This window comes from Neopelma chrysocephalum, unplaced genomic scaffold, assembly GCF_003984885.1.
Source record: "Neopelma chrysocephalum unplaced genomic scaffold, ASM398488v2 Primary Assembly neopelma1_97, whole genome shotgun sequence".
Classification (NCBI taxonomy): Eukaryota; Metazoa; Chordata; class Aves; order Passeriformes; family Pipridae; genus Neopelma; species Neopelma chrysocephalum.
Genome location: NW_020897760.1, coordinates 240,106 through 258,824, shown reverse-complemented (window position 1 = coordinate 258,824; position 18,719 = coordinate 240,106). Strand labels below are relative to the sequence as shown.

The window sequence follows — 18,719 nt, the reverse complement described above, 5'->3', positions numbered from 1 at the left end:
TTTTGAAATTTTAAAATTTTTTGATTGCATAAATTATCTTGGCAATTTCAGCTATTTCTCCGAAAAAAACAGAGCACAGAGGTGGGAAAGAAAAGTAGTTACCAACAGCTCCAGTGTAAAAATGTTCTTGAGTTAAAAACCTCTAAAGTAACAAAATGACCGCTTCAAGACCAGTCAGACTATTTTTAATAAATTCTCATCTAAAGAAAATAAAGGCATTTACACTGAACTGGGGATAATAAAAGTAGAAAACCAATTATTTTGGAAAATGACTGAAAGCTCTGCTTTGACTGTTGCATTCAATAAGAGCAGTTTGCCTGCTAACTCATACATGGAGTCATTGGAAATGACTTCTTATTTATTAATGAGGCTTTTTATATTTCTTCAGATGTTTCACAAAGAGAACACTTTGGGGGTTTGAAACTGTTTGGACTGAGAGAACTCAAATTATGGGTCCAAGTCGGCTCTCAGTCCCTCAGGTGAGTAAACCTGGAGTTGCTCCACTCCTCCCAGCGCAGCAACTCCAGGGCGATGGTAGCATAAACCTTGAGCAGAATTTGGCCCAATTTGGGATCTTTAGTTTTGTATTGTCATGGAGAATTTTCCTCCAGTATATACCTTTGCTGCACATGTATTTCAATAACCCCGTGCAAAGGAATTTTGCAGACAATCCCTTATTAAACATATTATAGTCACATCATACTGCCTTTGATAGAGCAAATAATTTAAAAAAAATAATCAGCTTGAAATAAATGTTTATAAAAGTAGCACAGCTGCACATATTTGTTACAAATGCAAGACAGTACTGAAACTTTTCTATGACTAACCCTTTAGTGTCTCTATGACAGCAGCAAATTTAAATTTAAAGTGCCAATGATAACAAAATGATGATCATTTTTCCAACAAATTCATCTCATATCTTCAGGCTGCTATACCGGTTAAATTATTTACTATTATATCCATCTTTAAAAATTAAATATTATTTATTTCTACGCAAATTTACAGCATTTGGGAGAAATTTTATGCTAAAATGTCACATTACAACATAGCCAAAATAATACTGTTTCTGCATTTACTTGATTAAAGCATAAAAAAGTAGATTAGGTGTAAGATTGCCTTGAACAGTGGTGACAAAAGCAATTATTGCTAAAATGTACAAATCCTGTGGGTTCTGCTGAAATGTTTGAAACACTTACAACTGTCTACAAGAAAGAAAAATAATGTTTTTTTTTTTTACTTTGACCTCTTGCTATTTTGGCAAGTAAGATAAAATATATTAGCCATTCCATCAGATGGCGGGAGAGAAAAACTAGCTGCGATGAGGAAAAACGAATTAAAGGAGCATTAATAAAGATTATCTATGAAAGAAAATAAGGTCAAAATTAGAACTCTGCATTTTAAAGCCACCTTTCAGAATTGCAAGCTGCTTTGCCCAATGCTAAAATCCATTCATTTTACTAATCATGCAATCAACCAATCTCCATTATCTCCAGGGCTGGCTATAAACATGCTATAGACTGGGGTGAAAGAGGGAGAGTGTGAGGTTGAGAGACAGAGAGAGGGAAAGAAAGAAAGAAAGAGAGAGAGATTACTACACCCAGCCTTTTATAAAGCCGTTTCTTTCATTATAACAGGTCCTTTCATCCAAATGACACAGAACCTTTAAATTTGGGCATAATACTCCAGTACAGTACACAGCTATAGCTTCAAATGGATTTAGAACCTGCTCCAGAAAGAAAACAAACTCCCTTGCTTGACACACAAATTGTTTACGATTCATTAAAAAGCAAAATTGCATATCCCAGTGCTGGCAGCTGAGTCCATATGGGTGCAAGGGGTATTCACTCATCTCTTTGTATGCTGGCAGTACCAAACCGAAGTTTAGCACTGTGCAGCTGAGATTTTGTGCAGCCAGACGATGCATGAGGTAATTTTCAAAGCTTTATTTGTCTTTAAAACATTAAAATCTGCTCTCTAGCTTACTTTTGATTAAAAGAATGTGGCAAATGGGATGAGGTTTGGGGGTAAGAAAAAATATATCTACTTTTTGTTGTATGTTTTAGATTAGCAGTGTATGAAAGCCTGCTTATTACTCCATCAATAATTGAAACTTTGTATGAAAATTATTTGCAATTAACACATCTATTGTAAAGATCTTGAATTATTCATTTCAGCTAAAAATAACATCTCTTTCATCTAGCACAACTTCAACAAAAAGAGGCTATTTTAGTGATTTTTTTTCTGTTAGAAAATAAATGGTGTGACGTTCCAGTATAAGGAGAACTTTCTGCAATGTTTAATCTAAACAACAGCATGTGTGGTTATAAAACTGTTTATTTTTAGGCAAGTGCATTACTAAATGTTTCCAGGATTTTTGCATATTATATTCACAGTACTAAAACATCTGTGAAATAGATGTGACTGAAATGAAACTTCCTCGGACACTTTCTACAGAGGGATAATAACTGCCTAGTAACATTTGAGGATACTTATTAAATAATAAACACGGACGTACCTCTTCATAAAAGCAGCCGATAGACAATAAAAGAGGAGTGGTAATAAAATATACAAATGGCTTAGAATAAGGCAAAATCACAGCATGATATAAATCTTTGTGGCTAAAACAGGTACTTGAAAAACTTTGCTTTGAAAACCATAAGTAAAAATCAATAGCCTTATTTACAGGGGTTTAACAAGCTAAAAAAAAAAAGTCACATGAATAATCAACAGTTTATGTGCATGCAAATACCCCTTCCCCCTCCAACTTCTCCTGGCAGAAAGTCTAATTGGAAAATCAGTACTATAAGTAAAGTGGTTACCCTTCCCTATTCCCATTAACCAAACACTGCATGTTACATTTCACTGGCAACCGCTGGCAAACCTCTAAGAGACGCTTAAAAAATTAAGAGTTTAGACAAAACAAAACGGAAAACCCCGAGCCCAAACACCTTTAAATACAAGCCACATGATATACACAATGGCCACCACCAAGCTGCAGAATAAAAACCTTCCGGATCTCACTTTTAAAAGTCTTTCAAGTCCTCTGAGGTCTTAAACTTTCCAAATGATACCAAAATTGGTCCGGGGCGGCGAGGGGGAGGGAAAGCCCCCGACTTGTTTCAGCGTATCATACAATGAAAGTGATCATGCCTTGTTTTGTAATTCCACTCGCCAGTCCTTTTTTAACTGATATCTATGTGAAATGAGCTGAGGTTCACGGTCCAGTTAGGAGCGGATAATACATTCATTGTCCTGGCAGCAAACTTTTCCTCTCACTGGAAGAATTCACGCTTGCCACAAGAATAATAATTACAGAAAACTAAAAATGCGCTGCTAACGAATTAATCCCTAACGGACAACACGCTAACGAGGGCAGTAATGATTTGAGGACTCTCTTCCTCGCAACAGGACTTGCATCTTCTGCTACAATGGGCTATTGTGCATCCTCCTAACTCACTATACCTCTTATAGATTCAAGATGTCAAAGGTTGTCTGGCCCGGCTGACCATGACATGCTAGTTAACTCGTTCTACGGAGCACGTTGGGACTTTATTGAAACTTTAATTGCGCCCAAAAGCAGCTAGAGCCAGACTATGTGGGATCTGTAACACATGGCTCCAGGTCAGCACAGCCCGGGAACCTGTTCTAATGCAAACAAGCGGAGGGAAAAGTTAGATCGGGGTCTCGGCTGAAAGGCAGCACCTCGCAAACCGCGCTCCTCTCACACGTGATGATTTTACACCACACCACAACTGCACCGTCCCAGGCTTTTACAGTGAGCGACTCGCTGGGTAACGGACTGAACTTTCCACCTCCCCTCTTTACAAAATATTGCATGGTAAAAAATGCACGCGCACACGGACGCTGGAAAGCAGAAGATAAAGTAAAACAAACTGAGCGCTAGGCAGCCGGCTGAGACAAGTTACTCTGCACAACAAGGCTTTTTCAAACTACTTCTTTGCACGCTTTTTTTTTTTCCCTTAAGGAGAATTGAAAAAGCTTCCCTCTGGAAACTGTAGTGCACATTAACGGTCTCCTGTTACACAGGGGAAAGCACACAAGTGGGGCAAGTGTGAGGCTGCTCTACTGAAGAGTGTGAAAAAAATCAAATGTTAATTTGATAAATGTGAGGTCTGGGACATTTTGTCAAAGAGGGAGGGAAAGTAGAAAAGGGAGAAAAAAAAAAGCAGCCCTGCTGCCAACTCACCATCCACCAAGTTCTGGCCGAGATGTCGTAGCAGAGCTGCCATTTGATGGAGCCGTCGGAGGTTTTCCCTGCCATTATGCTGTCAGCAAGCTTCATCTGATGCTAACTCACGGGAGATAAGACACCTAATTGAGAAAACATTTGCACTGGCATGTTGGGCAACATGTAGCCCGGTCCATACCATATGGAATCATGGGTAAAAAAAAAAAATCTCCTTGACAATGAACCAATCTCTCACAGACCCAGTGGCAAGGTGAAGTGGAGATGAAAAGTCATCTGCTCCTAGCACTGTCTTCTCCTCTCTCTCTCTCTCCCTCTCTCTCCCCCTCTCTCACTCACTCTTTTTTTTTTAAATAAGAACCCACTGCTCAACATCAAAGAGAGGCGGTCAAAATTAGGGCTTCATCACTCAGATGATTTTGGTCTGCAAGGTTTTTCTTTCCTTTCCTCTTTTTCTTTTTTAAGAAGAATAAAGAGATTTAATAGGACAAAGGCAGGTAGTGGACTGTGGAGGGAGATCGCCACAGGCTATTAGCCTAAAATTTCTGCTTGACAGATGGAACTGCTTAGAGACTATCATGCAATGTTTTGGGTGGTTTTTTTTTTTGTTTTTTTTAAAGACTTTCAGTCTGATTCACTATCTGTTTATCGCAGCTACTTTTCTCATGTACGTGACTGGGAGGGGGGAAAAAAGACTGAGAAAAAAAAGAAAAAGATCGCGTCTTTCTTTCTTTATTTCATAATTGTGCATATAATCATTTAAGCAGTGAAAGGCACAACAAAAGTATAAACTGCTCCAGTTAATTTCTCAACCCAGTGACAGATGCTTTCTGAAGGAATCAAATGCTCTTCCATTTTTTTGAGATGTTAAAGTTTTGGATCTTTGTTCCTTCTTGATTTTAGATATCAGATCATATTGTATAAATGAATGACTTTTCATATGAGGGTTCAAAGTGCTGCCTAAGAACTGAAGAATTCCCTTTTTATATATATGTTTTTCTTAATATAATTTTGCTACTATATTTTTTAAATCTGTTTTTTAATGTTACACTTTCTAATACCATCAGGTGACAACCACCAAACTCACAGAGGTTTGTTTTTTCCTCATGCAAAACTTCTCTGCAACACTCAAAATTTACATGAGGAACTGACAGACAACTTGGGAAAAGACAACTCCAAACCAAAAAATTTTGAGAAGTTATGAAATTCTGCTGTCTAATATTAAAATCCATTTCCTGGATAGCAAAGTCAAAGATAATCATAGATTTTTGCCAATTTGCCACTTCTCCTGGAGCACTGTAAGCCCAACAGAAGTATTACTTTTATGACAGCTGACTATTAAGCAGGCAGTGAATGCTTTCCATTTAAATCACCCTGCTGTGTCACACGGAGCAACGGTTGCTGGGCTGTGACCACCACCCCTCACTGACAGGGCACTCCAAGCCTATACAGTTGTGCCTTTCCTCAAGTGCTCGGAAAAATGAACTTCTGAACTGGCAAACGGACTCTTGCCAGGAATATTTCTTAAGGCTGTGGAGCTATGGCTAATACAACTTGCTCACTCAGAAACAGCTACACTCTGCAAATCTTTTTGTGATTTGGATGCAAGAGGAAAATGTATTAAAACCATCCACTTGATTTTAAACAATATCCTTTTCTGTTTGTATCAAAAAAGGGAGCTCGTGGGCACACAATTCTTCCTTGGATTGCTTTGTGTACTAACTGTTGTTTAACTATTTGGCTACAGCAAAATGATAATTCTGGGCTGCACAGATTACAGAACTGCCATTCAGTGCAGGACAGGACTAACTTTCATTGAGCTTCAATAATTCCTTCACATTTCCGTGATGTGCGAGATGATAAGCAAATGATTTAGGGTAGGTACAGACTGCTAATGTAACATGTAGGGACTAGGGGTTCGGGTTTATTTTCCCCAGCCTTGCAATCTGTTTGGACTACATGAAAAACACATTAATGAATGACCTCTGCAACTACTCAGCATACCAGTTTGCACTTTCAGCTTCAGGTAGCAGGTATAATCCCACTGCAGTTTACAGGAAAGGGTCTGACTAGCATGGGAAGTGTTAAGTTTTATTTCGAGTCCAGGAAAAAAAAGATGGACACTGTGCCAGGAACTGTCTTCGCTCTGGCTAGGCAAAGCGTTCGTCATCTTCTGTTACTGCAGGTTTGTTACCTGTCCTTTCAGTGGGTCGCTGCTTATTGAAAAAAACTTCCCTCCAAATAATCACACAAAATATAAAGCAAAATGCTCAGTAGCAATCAGCCCTTGAATCAGTGTCAGATTCAATTTTATGCTGCTCTCCTGCTCCTACCTCTCAAACCCATCAACATACCCACCTGGCTTATTATTTATTTAGTATTTCATACCCAGTTGTGCTCCACATCATTCCAGACAAGTTCTGATAAGTCTCTATTCTATATGGACTTTCAGCACCTGGTGTAGTTATAGAACTACTGACAAACTTTCTCTGCACTGCTCTATTAAACACTTCTTCCTATAACAATATGTGACTTTACCTCCCAGTATTAATTATAAACACACCAACTAAATATTTTTTTACATCATACACTTTTCAGATTATGAATGACAGAAGCATGAAACCATTTCCTTCCTGACAGTGGAGTGGTTATGTGCAAAGAAATGAGGAGTGCTGTTGGTTAACAGCATTTTAAATTCAGAACAATTAGGTGCAGTTAACGTTGCCATTGTTCTTTCTGATGCTGGGGATGGTGGGTTCTTACCCGTAGAGCAATTACTCCTTTCATAAGCGGCTGTTGTTAATAGCATTAAAACAAGATTAAATACAACATGTTAAATATTGCAATTATTGTGGAAAATAAAATTATTTGGTGAGCATAATGGGGAGCAAATCAAGCATTTAACATGATCCAGGAAATGCTACTCCAAACAATTGCATTTGTTTTATGCAATTTTTCCCCTTTGATTGCTGACAGATGCCGTTTTGGAAACAAACATCTAAGTAGTTTTCCTTCAATCAGGAAAAAAACCACACACCAGAAAATGGCTACATGTTTTGAATTTAACTCTTGTCAATCAGCATTCTGCACAACACTCCCTGTGAATAGTACTGGGACAAAACGATGCCTTCCAAAGACTAATAAGCCACAAAGATGTTTGCTTCTAAATCAGATCTGTTCTGAAGAAAGGAAAAGCCTTCATGCACCATCGACATTTGTGCAGACACAGCTGCAAAATAAAAATGCTTGCAATACAGGAGTGATATTTCACGTTGGAAATAAGTTAGGTGTGTATGCTTGTGGGCTACAGGAGAAGAGATTTGTTTTCTGACAGCTTCAGGCCTCAAGCAATGGATTGAAGTACTTGCCAGTTTCTTTTTGATTTCGTGCTGGAGAAGTGGCCAACTACCCACAAATAATTGGCTTAATTGTTGAGCAGAGTTACCTGCAACAGTTGAAACAGTGCGAGTGGACCCCTCTACCTCCCCTCAGCAGCACATTTGGATAGGGATACTGTGTATGGAACCAGGAACAAATGCTAAAAAAGGCTAATAAAGTATATTAATTCAGATGACTGTATCAAGCTGGCATTTTACAGTCTACTGGAAACCGAATGCATGAGAGCATTAGAAATGTTGGCATAGCGGGTGGTTTCTCCAAATGTTGGCTTCTGCTATTCACATTGGTAAAAGAAACGTGGTAGAACTGTGTGCAGCTCCCAGCACCAGACACATCTTTAGGATCTTAGTCCTCGTTACTAGATTATCTATTAATTGCACAGCATCCATTGCTCATTAACCCTCTCTTTATTCCCTTTGCCTCCCCCTATTTCTCCAGTTGCAATTGCTCAGAACCTTTTCAGCTAATTGCACCGGTGTGATTTTAGATCTGTTCCTAATCTGGGAGGCATTTTCCTTGGGAAGCCTGAACTTAGATGAGCTACGAAGAGGATTTCCTTATCTCGAACAGTGACAATTAGTTCAAGAGCCATGTGAGAGCAGGCAGTTGATTTTTGGACAGCCTCTGAACTGATGCAAAGTTGCTGACAACGAGTGTGTTCTAGCTTTTGGAAATCCTATAATCCTGGCTTCAATCAAGAGGATCTGCTGTTGCTGAAGGCGTAAACAAGGAGAGAAGTAGCATGTGACCACGGCTGCTGCACCTTCAAGGACTCCGGAGCCAAAACGAGTGCAATGGTAAAGCTTCTAGTGGTTGCTCAATGTTACACACATATTTCAGATGATTTTCCTGAACCCAGGGAAAATAGTTCTTTCCCCTCTGCAAGAAAAGTTGTTTTTGGACTCTGCATTTCCCCCTGTAGCTCTGTTGTGTGTTTCTCCCCTCTCCCTTCTCACTCCTCTGATTTTCTTCCTACCATCTGTATTCCCCTTTTGCCTCATCTGAAACAAGCATCAAGATCTTGTTTCTGACAGAACGGTCTGTCAATATGGAAACACACTGACATCACAGACAGTGCTGTGACTTCATGTCTGAAAGAAACAGGAGGAACAGATGAAAGGAGTGAAGAGAAAGGAATGACACATACAAACATTTTTAAAAAATAAGTAAAAATTCTTCTCTATCAATCCAAAATGTAAAGGAACATAAACCAGATTTATTTTTAAGTCTAAATATAAGCCACTATTTCCTAATCTGTGACCATAACTCAGTACAACATTTCAACATGCTCTTCACCTGAGAGAGGTCCCTGTTGCCCAGGAGCACGTGTTTGGCTGGCTCAAGGCCCGTGTGACAGCCAACATGACCTCGAGAAGGACTGAACAGGGACTAATCTGGAAAAAGCTAATATCAAGCACATATTGGAAGAAATCTTTAGAGACAAGGGAGGAATCCTGCCTTGGACTAATCTATACCATCTAAGTAAGTACAAATTCACAGAATTATAAATAAAAGCATTTATCAAAATCACAAACTCTATTTGGATGCAGCTGGATCAAAGGTATCACTGCCCACTGGGGTGGGGATACAGGATATACCCAGAAAATATTGAGAACACAGGGGTGGAATATCACCTTACTATTACTAATTTTTTTCTTCCTGGTATGAAATATTAACAAAAATATCTAACCAATATTTCTATTACTAGCAGGTTTTTTTGCATAAGAATTTAGGAGGAGTTAAACCCCCACATTTCCTTTACTATTTGAAATATGTATTTGGGCTCCAACATTAGAGGGCATCCAGAAGATATTGCTTTCCTGCCATCTCCAGAGCCACTACAAACCTCTAATAAGGAGATTCATAACTAGTAGGAGAGGAGCTCAAGAAAACTAAAAGGTTAATATATTCTAACTAGATGTTGGGTATAGAATGTCAGATCTGTCAAATTTCATTACAGTTTGCTGCTCAATGAAAAAGATTTGATTTCTTTTGCCACTGTCCTACTATGTTCAAGTCACACAGTGCCAGCAGCAACCAGCCAACGACCACAGGCTGGCACTGAGCGGGCCCGAGTGGGAAGCCAGCCGCAAGGACCATCTGTTTCCGATTTCTAGCGAAGCCAAGATGTGCAGTGAAGTGCATTCCATTCACCCAGCCAGCCTTCTCCCTGCTCAAGTTATTAGTGTTACAAGTGAAATTATCTTTTCCAAACAGCGGGGGAGCTATAATCCTTATGGAACAAGGCTTTAAAAAAAGGGAAAAAAAGAGAAGGGGGAAAAAAAAAGAAAAAAGGACAGGAAAAAGGTCCCCCAACACTCCCCCCTTCAAACATCTTTTGTCAAAGTTGTCGATGACACTGTTTGTAAATTCAATTGCCATGTTCACGGGTTTTATAATTTTAAAGGATGTTCTATTAAGAACTATATTCTCTAAGGGAAGAATGTGTACATCGGTTCACGGGATCTAATGTAATAAACCATTCAAATATATTTAGAAGGTTATTTATGAATAAAGTTAAAAATGACAAGATGAATGCTCATTTAAGTCTCTCTAACATGAAGTGCCTTCAAAAACATCATAGGTTTAGAAGTATAATTTAAAGTGCGAATGCATAAACAGTGCTAATTACATGCTACTTACATTGTTTCAATATGTAATGCATATGTTTAACCTCGCAGAGGAAGGATTGGTCTTGGCACAGCAATCGTGGGGATTTAAGGGTATGCTAAACTGATAACTGTAGAATGAGCTCTGACACAGGATATTGGTCTCCTACTGTTACCTAAATGCCAGGTGAAACCAAAGGATTTATAGGAGGGCGGGTGGAAAGGGGAAAAAAAAGACAACACAATGAAGTGAAACTGAGAAGTTTATTTTCAAAGGGGGAAACATTTATCCTTTGACACCATTCCATTCTGGTGACTTTATTTCTAATATACCATGAGATTAATGATGTGGCTACTGTCACTGTGTCTGATGAACACTGGCAGAGCTGCAGAACAGTTGCTCCCTCTACTATTATTGGACATATTTGTAAATTGGCATATATAAGATGAACTCGTTCTGTATGCCAGCCAATTGGAGTGTCTTATTCAAGAGGACACAATTTTTGTTTTCCTATTGAATTCTATATCGTTTTGAGTTGTTTAATATTGGCTGATATAAAAACTTGTTTAAATTGACAATTTTTGACAGTTTTCATGTCATATAATAATCTCAATATGACTCTTATGCAAATCAATTGCAGATAATTAGGGAAGTAAATTATCATCATGAAACAGATCTCTGACATACCAGAGGTGAGTCAATATTTAAGTCTTTGCTTTGGGAGGACACAATTGCTGAACATCACCATAATGAGTCACTGTCCCAAGCCCAAATAATTTATTCTTTCAAAAGTGATGCTATCATAAAAGAAAATCCAGAATAGGTAGAATCACAGAATCACAGATTATTAAGGATTGGTAGGGACTTTAAAGATTCTGTTCCTAAAGTCACTGCCATGGGCAGGGACACCTACCACTAGACCAGGTTGCTCAAGACCTTTTCCAACCTGGTCTTGAATGTTGCCAGGGTTGGGGCATCCACAGACTCCCTGGGCAACCTGTGCCAGCATCTCACCACTCTCACAGTAAAGTATTTTTTCCTAATACCTAACCTAAATTTCCTCTCTTTCAATTCATACTTATTACTCCTTGTCCTATCACTACAGGTCAGTTCCTACAGGTAGGAAGAGAGGGGTCAGGAAGGAAGAGGTGTGCAGAAGAATTCAAAGGCCACAAGTGGGAACTGGGGGATAACTCCAGACAGTTTGTGTTTGAGGTCTCCAGGGAATGGGAAGAGAGAATCCAGCAGGTGAAAATCCAGAAGCTCTACACAGTTTTGTCATTAGCTCCATCAGACACAGGCTGCTGAGTACATGACCCAGGCAGACTATTTGTACAGGGATAGGCAAGTCTCACATCCCCCTTTGAGCTTGTAGGTAGCACCACTAGACTCAGAACTATTTTTTGATTCAAAGACTGCAGTCTTACATGCAGTAGGAAACTAATTTGTCAATCTATCCTTTCATATTTTTACTCATTTGTCCAGTTCCTGATAAGGATTTGCTGCAAGTGGTTCATAGAGGAAAAAAAATTTTACTATTTTTTTACTATGAATCAGGAGGGACAGACAAGTCCTCAGAGTTTCCCTGGAAGTGGCTTTCTTGCATAGGACCTACCAAGTCCAGCAGTGCTGGTGGACTTTCAGGCAGTAGTGCTAAATCAGTGCCTTTTATCATCTACAGCTACATAAAAGACTGTGACTGCTCCTTCCTAATGAGAGACTTCTGGAACGCTCCCTGCTCAGGGCTATTCTTGAGGAATAAGGAATCCAAGACAGATGTGGCAGTGACCATCATATTAATCTCAGAGACCAAATCCCTCAAAGCAAAGGAAATATGAACAATTAAAACAATAAATACACTGAATCATAGGAATTTCCAGTGCCCTCAGTACTAACTCCAGTTCCACACATTAATTTGTAATTCTTGAGCCATGAATAAGTAAATCCTCTTTTGTTTAGAGAACAAGATTAAAATGCTACTAATATTAAAACCACTCCTGTTTGCTGGCTCGTATTTGTATTTAAATACCTGCCTATTTCTTTGCTTCACCTCTTGAGTGTCAAACTTGTCCTCCTGCTAATGCAGCTGACTGGTGCCCAGCACGCTGAGCACCTCAGGTAAATTCCTGGAGAAGTGCTTTGGCAGGGCTGAGCTGCTGTAAGCAAATTTTACAAGCAAGTCAGGCATAAGCCATTGAAATAACTCTGGATTATTTAATATTTAACAGCACGATAACACTTTTGTGACTATAAAGACATAGTTACACTCTTGTGTAGTCTATGGCACTGGACATCACCCCATGGAAGAGAAATCTCTAAATGTAGTTTATTCAAAACACATTGCTCTAAACATCCTTTTTTTTTTCTTTTTTTTCCCTCTAGTTAACTGATCATACAGAGAAAGGAACTATGGAGATGAAGTATGTAGCACTTGTCTCTTTTTGTGTGGCTCATTTTATTTTTCAAAACAGGTTTTAAAAATCTGTAGGAGTCTTAGCTGATTAAAAAAAACAACCCACCAGGGAGGGCAGAAAAGTTTCAGCTAATCAAGTTGAAAATTTGTCATGAATTTAGAATTTATGAAAATCAATTACTTCAAATTTTTGAAAATCAAAGAGGAGGTTATGTAGAAATTCTTCGATATTTTTTCTTGTATCCACTGGACATTTCCATTACAATAAGACAATATTACAAACTTAGTTATTTATTGCCTTCATTCTGTAGACCTGACATGTTCCTCATGTTAAAGGATTTGCTTTTGCAAAGTATAACTCTGGCTGACAGATATGAAAGGACTGGTCAGCATTCTAGGAAATATAAGGATGCAGGGATTGCAGAATGTTTCTTCATGCACTGCCGTCTTTTCCTAACACAGGGATCCACCACCAAGAAGATGACACTATCTGCCTATTAGGACTCCTTTGCAGGGCTTAGGACTCCTTTGGAGGGGGGGTCAGGGCCAGGAATGTTCCTGGGAGCGGGTAAAACAGGAGGTGTCCCTTTTGCTGCCACATCTCCTGTCCCTCACAGGATTTCTTGCAGCTCTGTGCTGGCAGGAGTTTGCACAAACCCAGAAATCAGTCTGGGGGCGGTGCTTTTATCTTCATAGACATCACTTAACAAATAACTGTGGACTCGTCTCCATGCTCAGGATCAGATGTTCTAAGTTCTGAAAAGCTCAGGAATGATTTCAAAATGTACTCTGAAGCCTACTTGGTGGGAACAGCTGGAATGTGTGTCTGCATTACCAGCTCTTATATTGTGAGCACAAACACAAGCTGAGTCACAGTAGATGACAATGCTGCTGACAAAATGTTTTAAACTGCAAACTAAAACAACAATGGGATTATTTATGGACTGCAACTCTTACTTTAATGTCAATAAATGTATTGGATAAATTCCCCTTCATTAGCTGGAAACCTCAGAAGGAAACAGAAATATTCTGGTAAACCACAAGCTTGTTCTTAGCAAATAGATGGCTACATTTCCACTGCCAAGGCATATCCAGACTGTTTCTTCACTGGGACAATAAATCTCTGGGAGTGAAAAACAAAGTCTATAAAAGCAAGACCTACAAAGTAAGGGTGTGAGACACATGGCCCTTAAGCCTCCAGAGGATGGCATTAGAAAGTATTGAGAGTAGCTTTTTTTCTTTTCCTTTTTATGAATGGAAAACATGTTTTCCAAGATCTACCATTCAACTCAAAACAAATGGTTGGAACGAGTCCCCGTCACTATGGGAGGTGTTTGCTCTCTTATCTCCTGGGCTGCAGACCGCCCAGACAGAGTGAGTTGGTTCGACTGCTGTGTGAAACAAAATAGAAAGAAAAAAAAGGAGGAAAAACACTGAAATAGTGTGTTAGACTTCTATGATTTCTGAGATGCTGAAGGAGCAAGTCTTTCCTTGTAGTAACTGGTTCCATAGACGTACATCAGTCCACATCACAAGCTGAATTCAGGGCGCTCTAGTCCTTCCCCATCCTCCATCCTGGCACCTAACTGCTGCCAAAGGCTTCGTGGAGAGAAACAGTACCAAGAGACGCCACTTGCCCTCCCATTGTGGAATAAACGCCATCAGATCAGCTCTAGTCAGCTTCCTATTCCTTGAGAGTGCTTTTCAAAGTCAGATGGAATGATGCACAGCATCTTGCCAAACAATACTGATGCTTTTTTATGTTTCTAGAGGGAATAGTTTCATGTCAGAATGGAAAATCCAGACATCGCTATCACAGATTGCTTTTTCTCTCTGTTCCTCAGCACTTATCTGTCTTTACTTTTCCTTCCTAAATCTGTGGTTCTACATCTTATCCTGCACCTAATGGCTCGTAAGCTCTTTCCAGGATGGAAAATGTGGTATTCTCTTATCTGAGCAGCATTCTGTTTATTTATAGCATGACAGTAATGACACTTTGAATTTACTTCTTAGTTCTTTTCTTATTGTAAAGACAAGACACACAAACAATTGTGTCTGGGTCGAAGTACATTCTTAACCCCATTCAATTTATTTCAGATGCTGAGTCCTCAGGAAGGGGGACCAATGACTAATAAATCAGATGTTTCTTCCTTCAACTACTGGGATCAATAAGAAGTAGAAGAAATAAGTTCTCTTCTTTGCATGAGATAATGCAAACAAACAGCTCCATGTAGTGGGTTAGAGCACATTTCAAGCCCTAAACTTTGCACACAGGCTCAGCTTATTGAGAATAACTTGTATTTCAGCAAGACTAGAAAGCTATTGCTAAGAAGGAAACACGGGGCTAAGAATACGGGTTGCCCCAGGAGGTAAAATGGAGAATCCAAGGACTTCTCCATCAGCTTTCTGTCAAGCCTCTGGGTCAAAATCTATATAGCAATATTCCCATTTCAGAATTCCCAGACTTCTTGCAATATAACAACTATGAGCCTAATGCTCAGCTAAGTAGCTCTGTATTTGCTGTCATATGTAAACGTGCAGGCACACATTCACGTTTTTTTCAGCAGTTTAGATAAACCTCATCCTGAGTCAGCCTTCCAAACCTCCAGTAGCTGAATATGTTCCAAATGAGGCAGAAGGACTAAGGAGTAAGAGAACTTGGTCTTTGCAGAAATGTAGAGAGTGTATATAATGCACATGTACACCCTCAATCAGGAATGGATAGTATTTTGCCTAGAGAACCTCATTTAGTCTTTAAAATAAACACAGAATCAGGTTCCTTCTTGTAATTGCTTCACCTGAGAACACAGTGATCACCTTCCTAAAGGGAAACAACATTAACTACAGCTTGTTTGTGTTTGTGCTGGAAGGCCAGGGCTCCAGTGAATAATCCAAACCATTATTCCACAGTGGATTAACCCAGACAATACTTATCGAAAAATGTCACACCACAAATATGAGCCAAGAATTTGTTACTGGGAAAGCTGCCTGAACTAATGTAAAATGAGAGAAAATGGGCAAGTATTACGTATCAAATAATGCAAAACACTCACACAGTCTGTGAACATGCATCACTATAACTGCTTTTTTATATTAAACTAAACCAAGTAGAAAGAAGTTAAGAAAACTAAACCCTGTCCCCCTTCAGTGTCTCATCAGACTGCATTGTTCTGACAGCTTCACAGGACCCCAGTGGGTCTGTACTCTCATATTTTCCACTCACATCTCTGCTGGTATCTCCCTGTCAGCAGTAGCATGTTTCCACCCTCCTTGGGGATAGGACATGTTGCAGGTCCCACCCTCTCCCCTCTGTACATCCTTGTCCTACTCTTTCTGCACTTCATTATTTCTCAGACCTGCAGTCATCAGTTTCCCCAGTCCAGAACACAATGCTCAGCAGTCTTAGCTGCACTCAGCAGCAACACAAACTTATCCCATAGGTATTCTCATCCATCCACATAGCCAAGCTTCTGCTCAGACCTCCCTTGCTCCCCGACTGTGGCCTCTTTGCATTCTCAATGTATTTCTGGTTTCTTTTTCCTCCCACTTCATTCTGTAACACCCTTTCCCTGCCCCATTGGAGTCCTCTGGTCATTTCCACACCCACCTCTGTGGCAATCTACAAGTCAAAAAATGCTTGATTCATCTCACTTACTTGGGACAATATAACACAAAGATATATAGAGACAAATAGAGAAAGCCAGATGTGTTCACCAACCTCTGTGCTTTTTGCCTTCTAACACCTAAGATAATTTGGAGCAGAGATCTTATTAACTGTATTTATACTGCCCCTAACACAGAGGGGCCGTGAATGGGGATTTGGTTTCTGGACAATTTCTTATTAGAAAATAAATGTTATGCTAAATAAATCCCTACAGAAAAGATACTGGTAAAATCTGTCTTGATCTAGGATTTAATAACAAATGCACTCTTTGGTGCATAATAGGCAATTCATTTTGCTGTGCATTTACTCTATTTAAAACATAAAGCACTTAAGGATATTTGGAGTATGCAAGACTATTAGAAAATCAATTTCTATTCTGGTTTATAGCCCAACCACTTAAAGTCTTAACTTGCTACAATTCACTTTCTTACTTTCTGCTCGTTAAAGTGGATCAGCTACCTCCTGAACTCTGATCATATGCTTCTTAGAGCTAAACTATTTAATTATTGTCTACCATGTTCATTCTCTCTGCTTGCTTATTGCCTACATTTATGCCTTAACAGCATCAGTTCAGGTTGTTTGCACTTGCTCGAGAACCTGCTGCCTCTTTTCCCGAGGTTTGGAGGAGGGAGGCTTTGGTTTCACCGCAGGATCTCCCATTGAACTTTACAAATAAACACGCAGGAATAACTGGCAGGAAGTCCTATCCCTTCGTGAGCAGGGTTCTGGCTCAGCAGAGGGCAAATCAGGCAGCATCATTTTCACCCCACACAAAGTGTCCATTCTCAACTCCTTGACCAAAGGAAGCAAAAGCAGAGGGGTGAGGAGCACAGCACATCTGCAGGGCTGTATTTCACAGGAAGCAGTGCAGCTCCTCCACAGATAAGTTTCACTGAAGAACAAAGACTGATTTTGTTCATTGCTCTGAGAATGCTGCATTGAACCTGGACTGAGCTTTGCATTCCCTGAAAACAAGGCTTAGAGGGTGAAACCCAATTTCTCCCTCACCCTTGTTCAAATCAGCCCTATACTTACCATATGAAAAAAGCTTAAAAGACACTCACTCTTCTCCAACTAAGTTTATATGTTTTATGTATTGATTTTTGCAGGCTACACACAAGTAAATGCACTCAAGATAAATCTCAGAGCAGCAACAGCTAAACCAGTTACACAAAACTTGGTCTCCCATGCTGAGCTGCCTTAAATCTTAAGAAACAAAATATTTATGACTAAGAACAAGACAAATGGTGCAATAATACATTAGCCGGCAGTATTGTCACTGATTACAAACATATTTTGAGCGTATATATTTCATGTACATCCTAACCTCAGAGGCTTTCTACCCACCACAATTGGTTTTCCAGCAGCTCCACATTTACCAGGAGATAATGAGGTGTGTTTTTGAATGATACAAGCAGCATTAGATGTAGTGGGAGCCAAAAACATGATCATATTAAAAGCAAATAGCAGAGCAGATTACCTCTTGCCCTCTCTTTTAGCTTGAGCAGCATATTCCAATAAGTGCAGAAGAGACACTGTCAAGTACTTCTTTATGGTTTCATTTTCTTTTTTTTAATCTCCATTGCTTGCAATGTCCTTGCCCTCTTTAAAAGCTGCAGAATAAAATTCCTTTCTCAGTCAATTTTATACTTTTTCCCTCAGCAAAAATAACTAGGAATAATTAAAAAAAAAGCTCAAAACTTCAGCACCTCTCCAAGAGAAGAAGTAGAGATAAAGGTTAAAGAAGTTTTCATCAAAATCTAAAGGAACTACTAAGTTCAAAAGGAGGTCATCTGGCCTGCTCCTAATTATTGCTCATTTCCACTGTGTCCAGCTCTGAAAAAATAGTGGAGAATTTTATAGCAAACTATAGATAACAGGAAGTGCAGCCTTGGAGATTCTTGCTCTTTAAGGAGGACAGTAGGGCCTTTTCTCAAAATATTTGTTGGGCATTTTGGAGCAGAAGTTTTGAAACATGATGAGAACAAGGTAACAGTGGTGTGGGGGAGGTCCCTGGATCCGAGCAATATCCCCACAGCAGCTCGGTGATGTGTATTCAAAGAATTCCCATTGGTGGCTGCCTGATCCAGAGTTGGACTGTGATGGGAAGGAAAACACTGTTTGTACTGGCTCAGGGACTTGGAGCCACGCAGGATGGATGGGGTCACCTGGGAAGGCTGAAGGCTCCGTGTTTACTCTGGCTGGGCAGTCCAGAGCTGGATGTCGTCTCTGTGAAGGAGACAATATCCAGAGCCCCTGAATTTATAGGTTGGCAGCCTCTAATTTTTTTTCCTAACTGCAATGGAGAAACTGCCTCTTGGTGGTTATTGATAGAAATTTTCCTTCAGTTTCAGGGCTGATAAGATTATTATTTTTTTTCTGTAACTTAAAAGTCATATTTCTGCAGAATGTTATTTAAACACTTG

The 18,719-nt window shown here is 39.5% G+C and overlaps 1 protein-coding gene across 11 annotated transcripts in view; it reads right to left on the bottom strand.

Annotated features, from left to right (window-relative positions):
- The window catches only part of NFIA (nuclear factor I A), a 410,570-nt gene that overhangs the window by 346,389 nt on the left and 45,462 nt on the right, over positions 1–18,719 (bottom strand). For 10 of the 11 annotated variants that reach the window (XM_027694338.1, XM_027694337.1, XM_027694341.1 and 7 more), the window contains exon 4: positions 4,208–4,332. In XM_027694338.1, coding sequence (XP_027550139.1) covers positions 4,208–4,303 — 96 coding nt within the window. In that variant the 5' untranslated portion in view covers positions 4,304–4,332. Of the gene's footprint in view, positions 1–4,207; positions 4,333–8,582; positions 8,637–18,719 lie in introns of those variants that run through there. The other variant, XM_027694340.1, reaches the window with a different exon arrangement.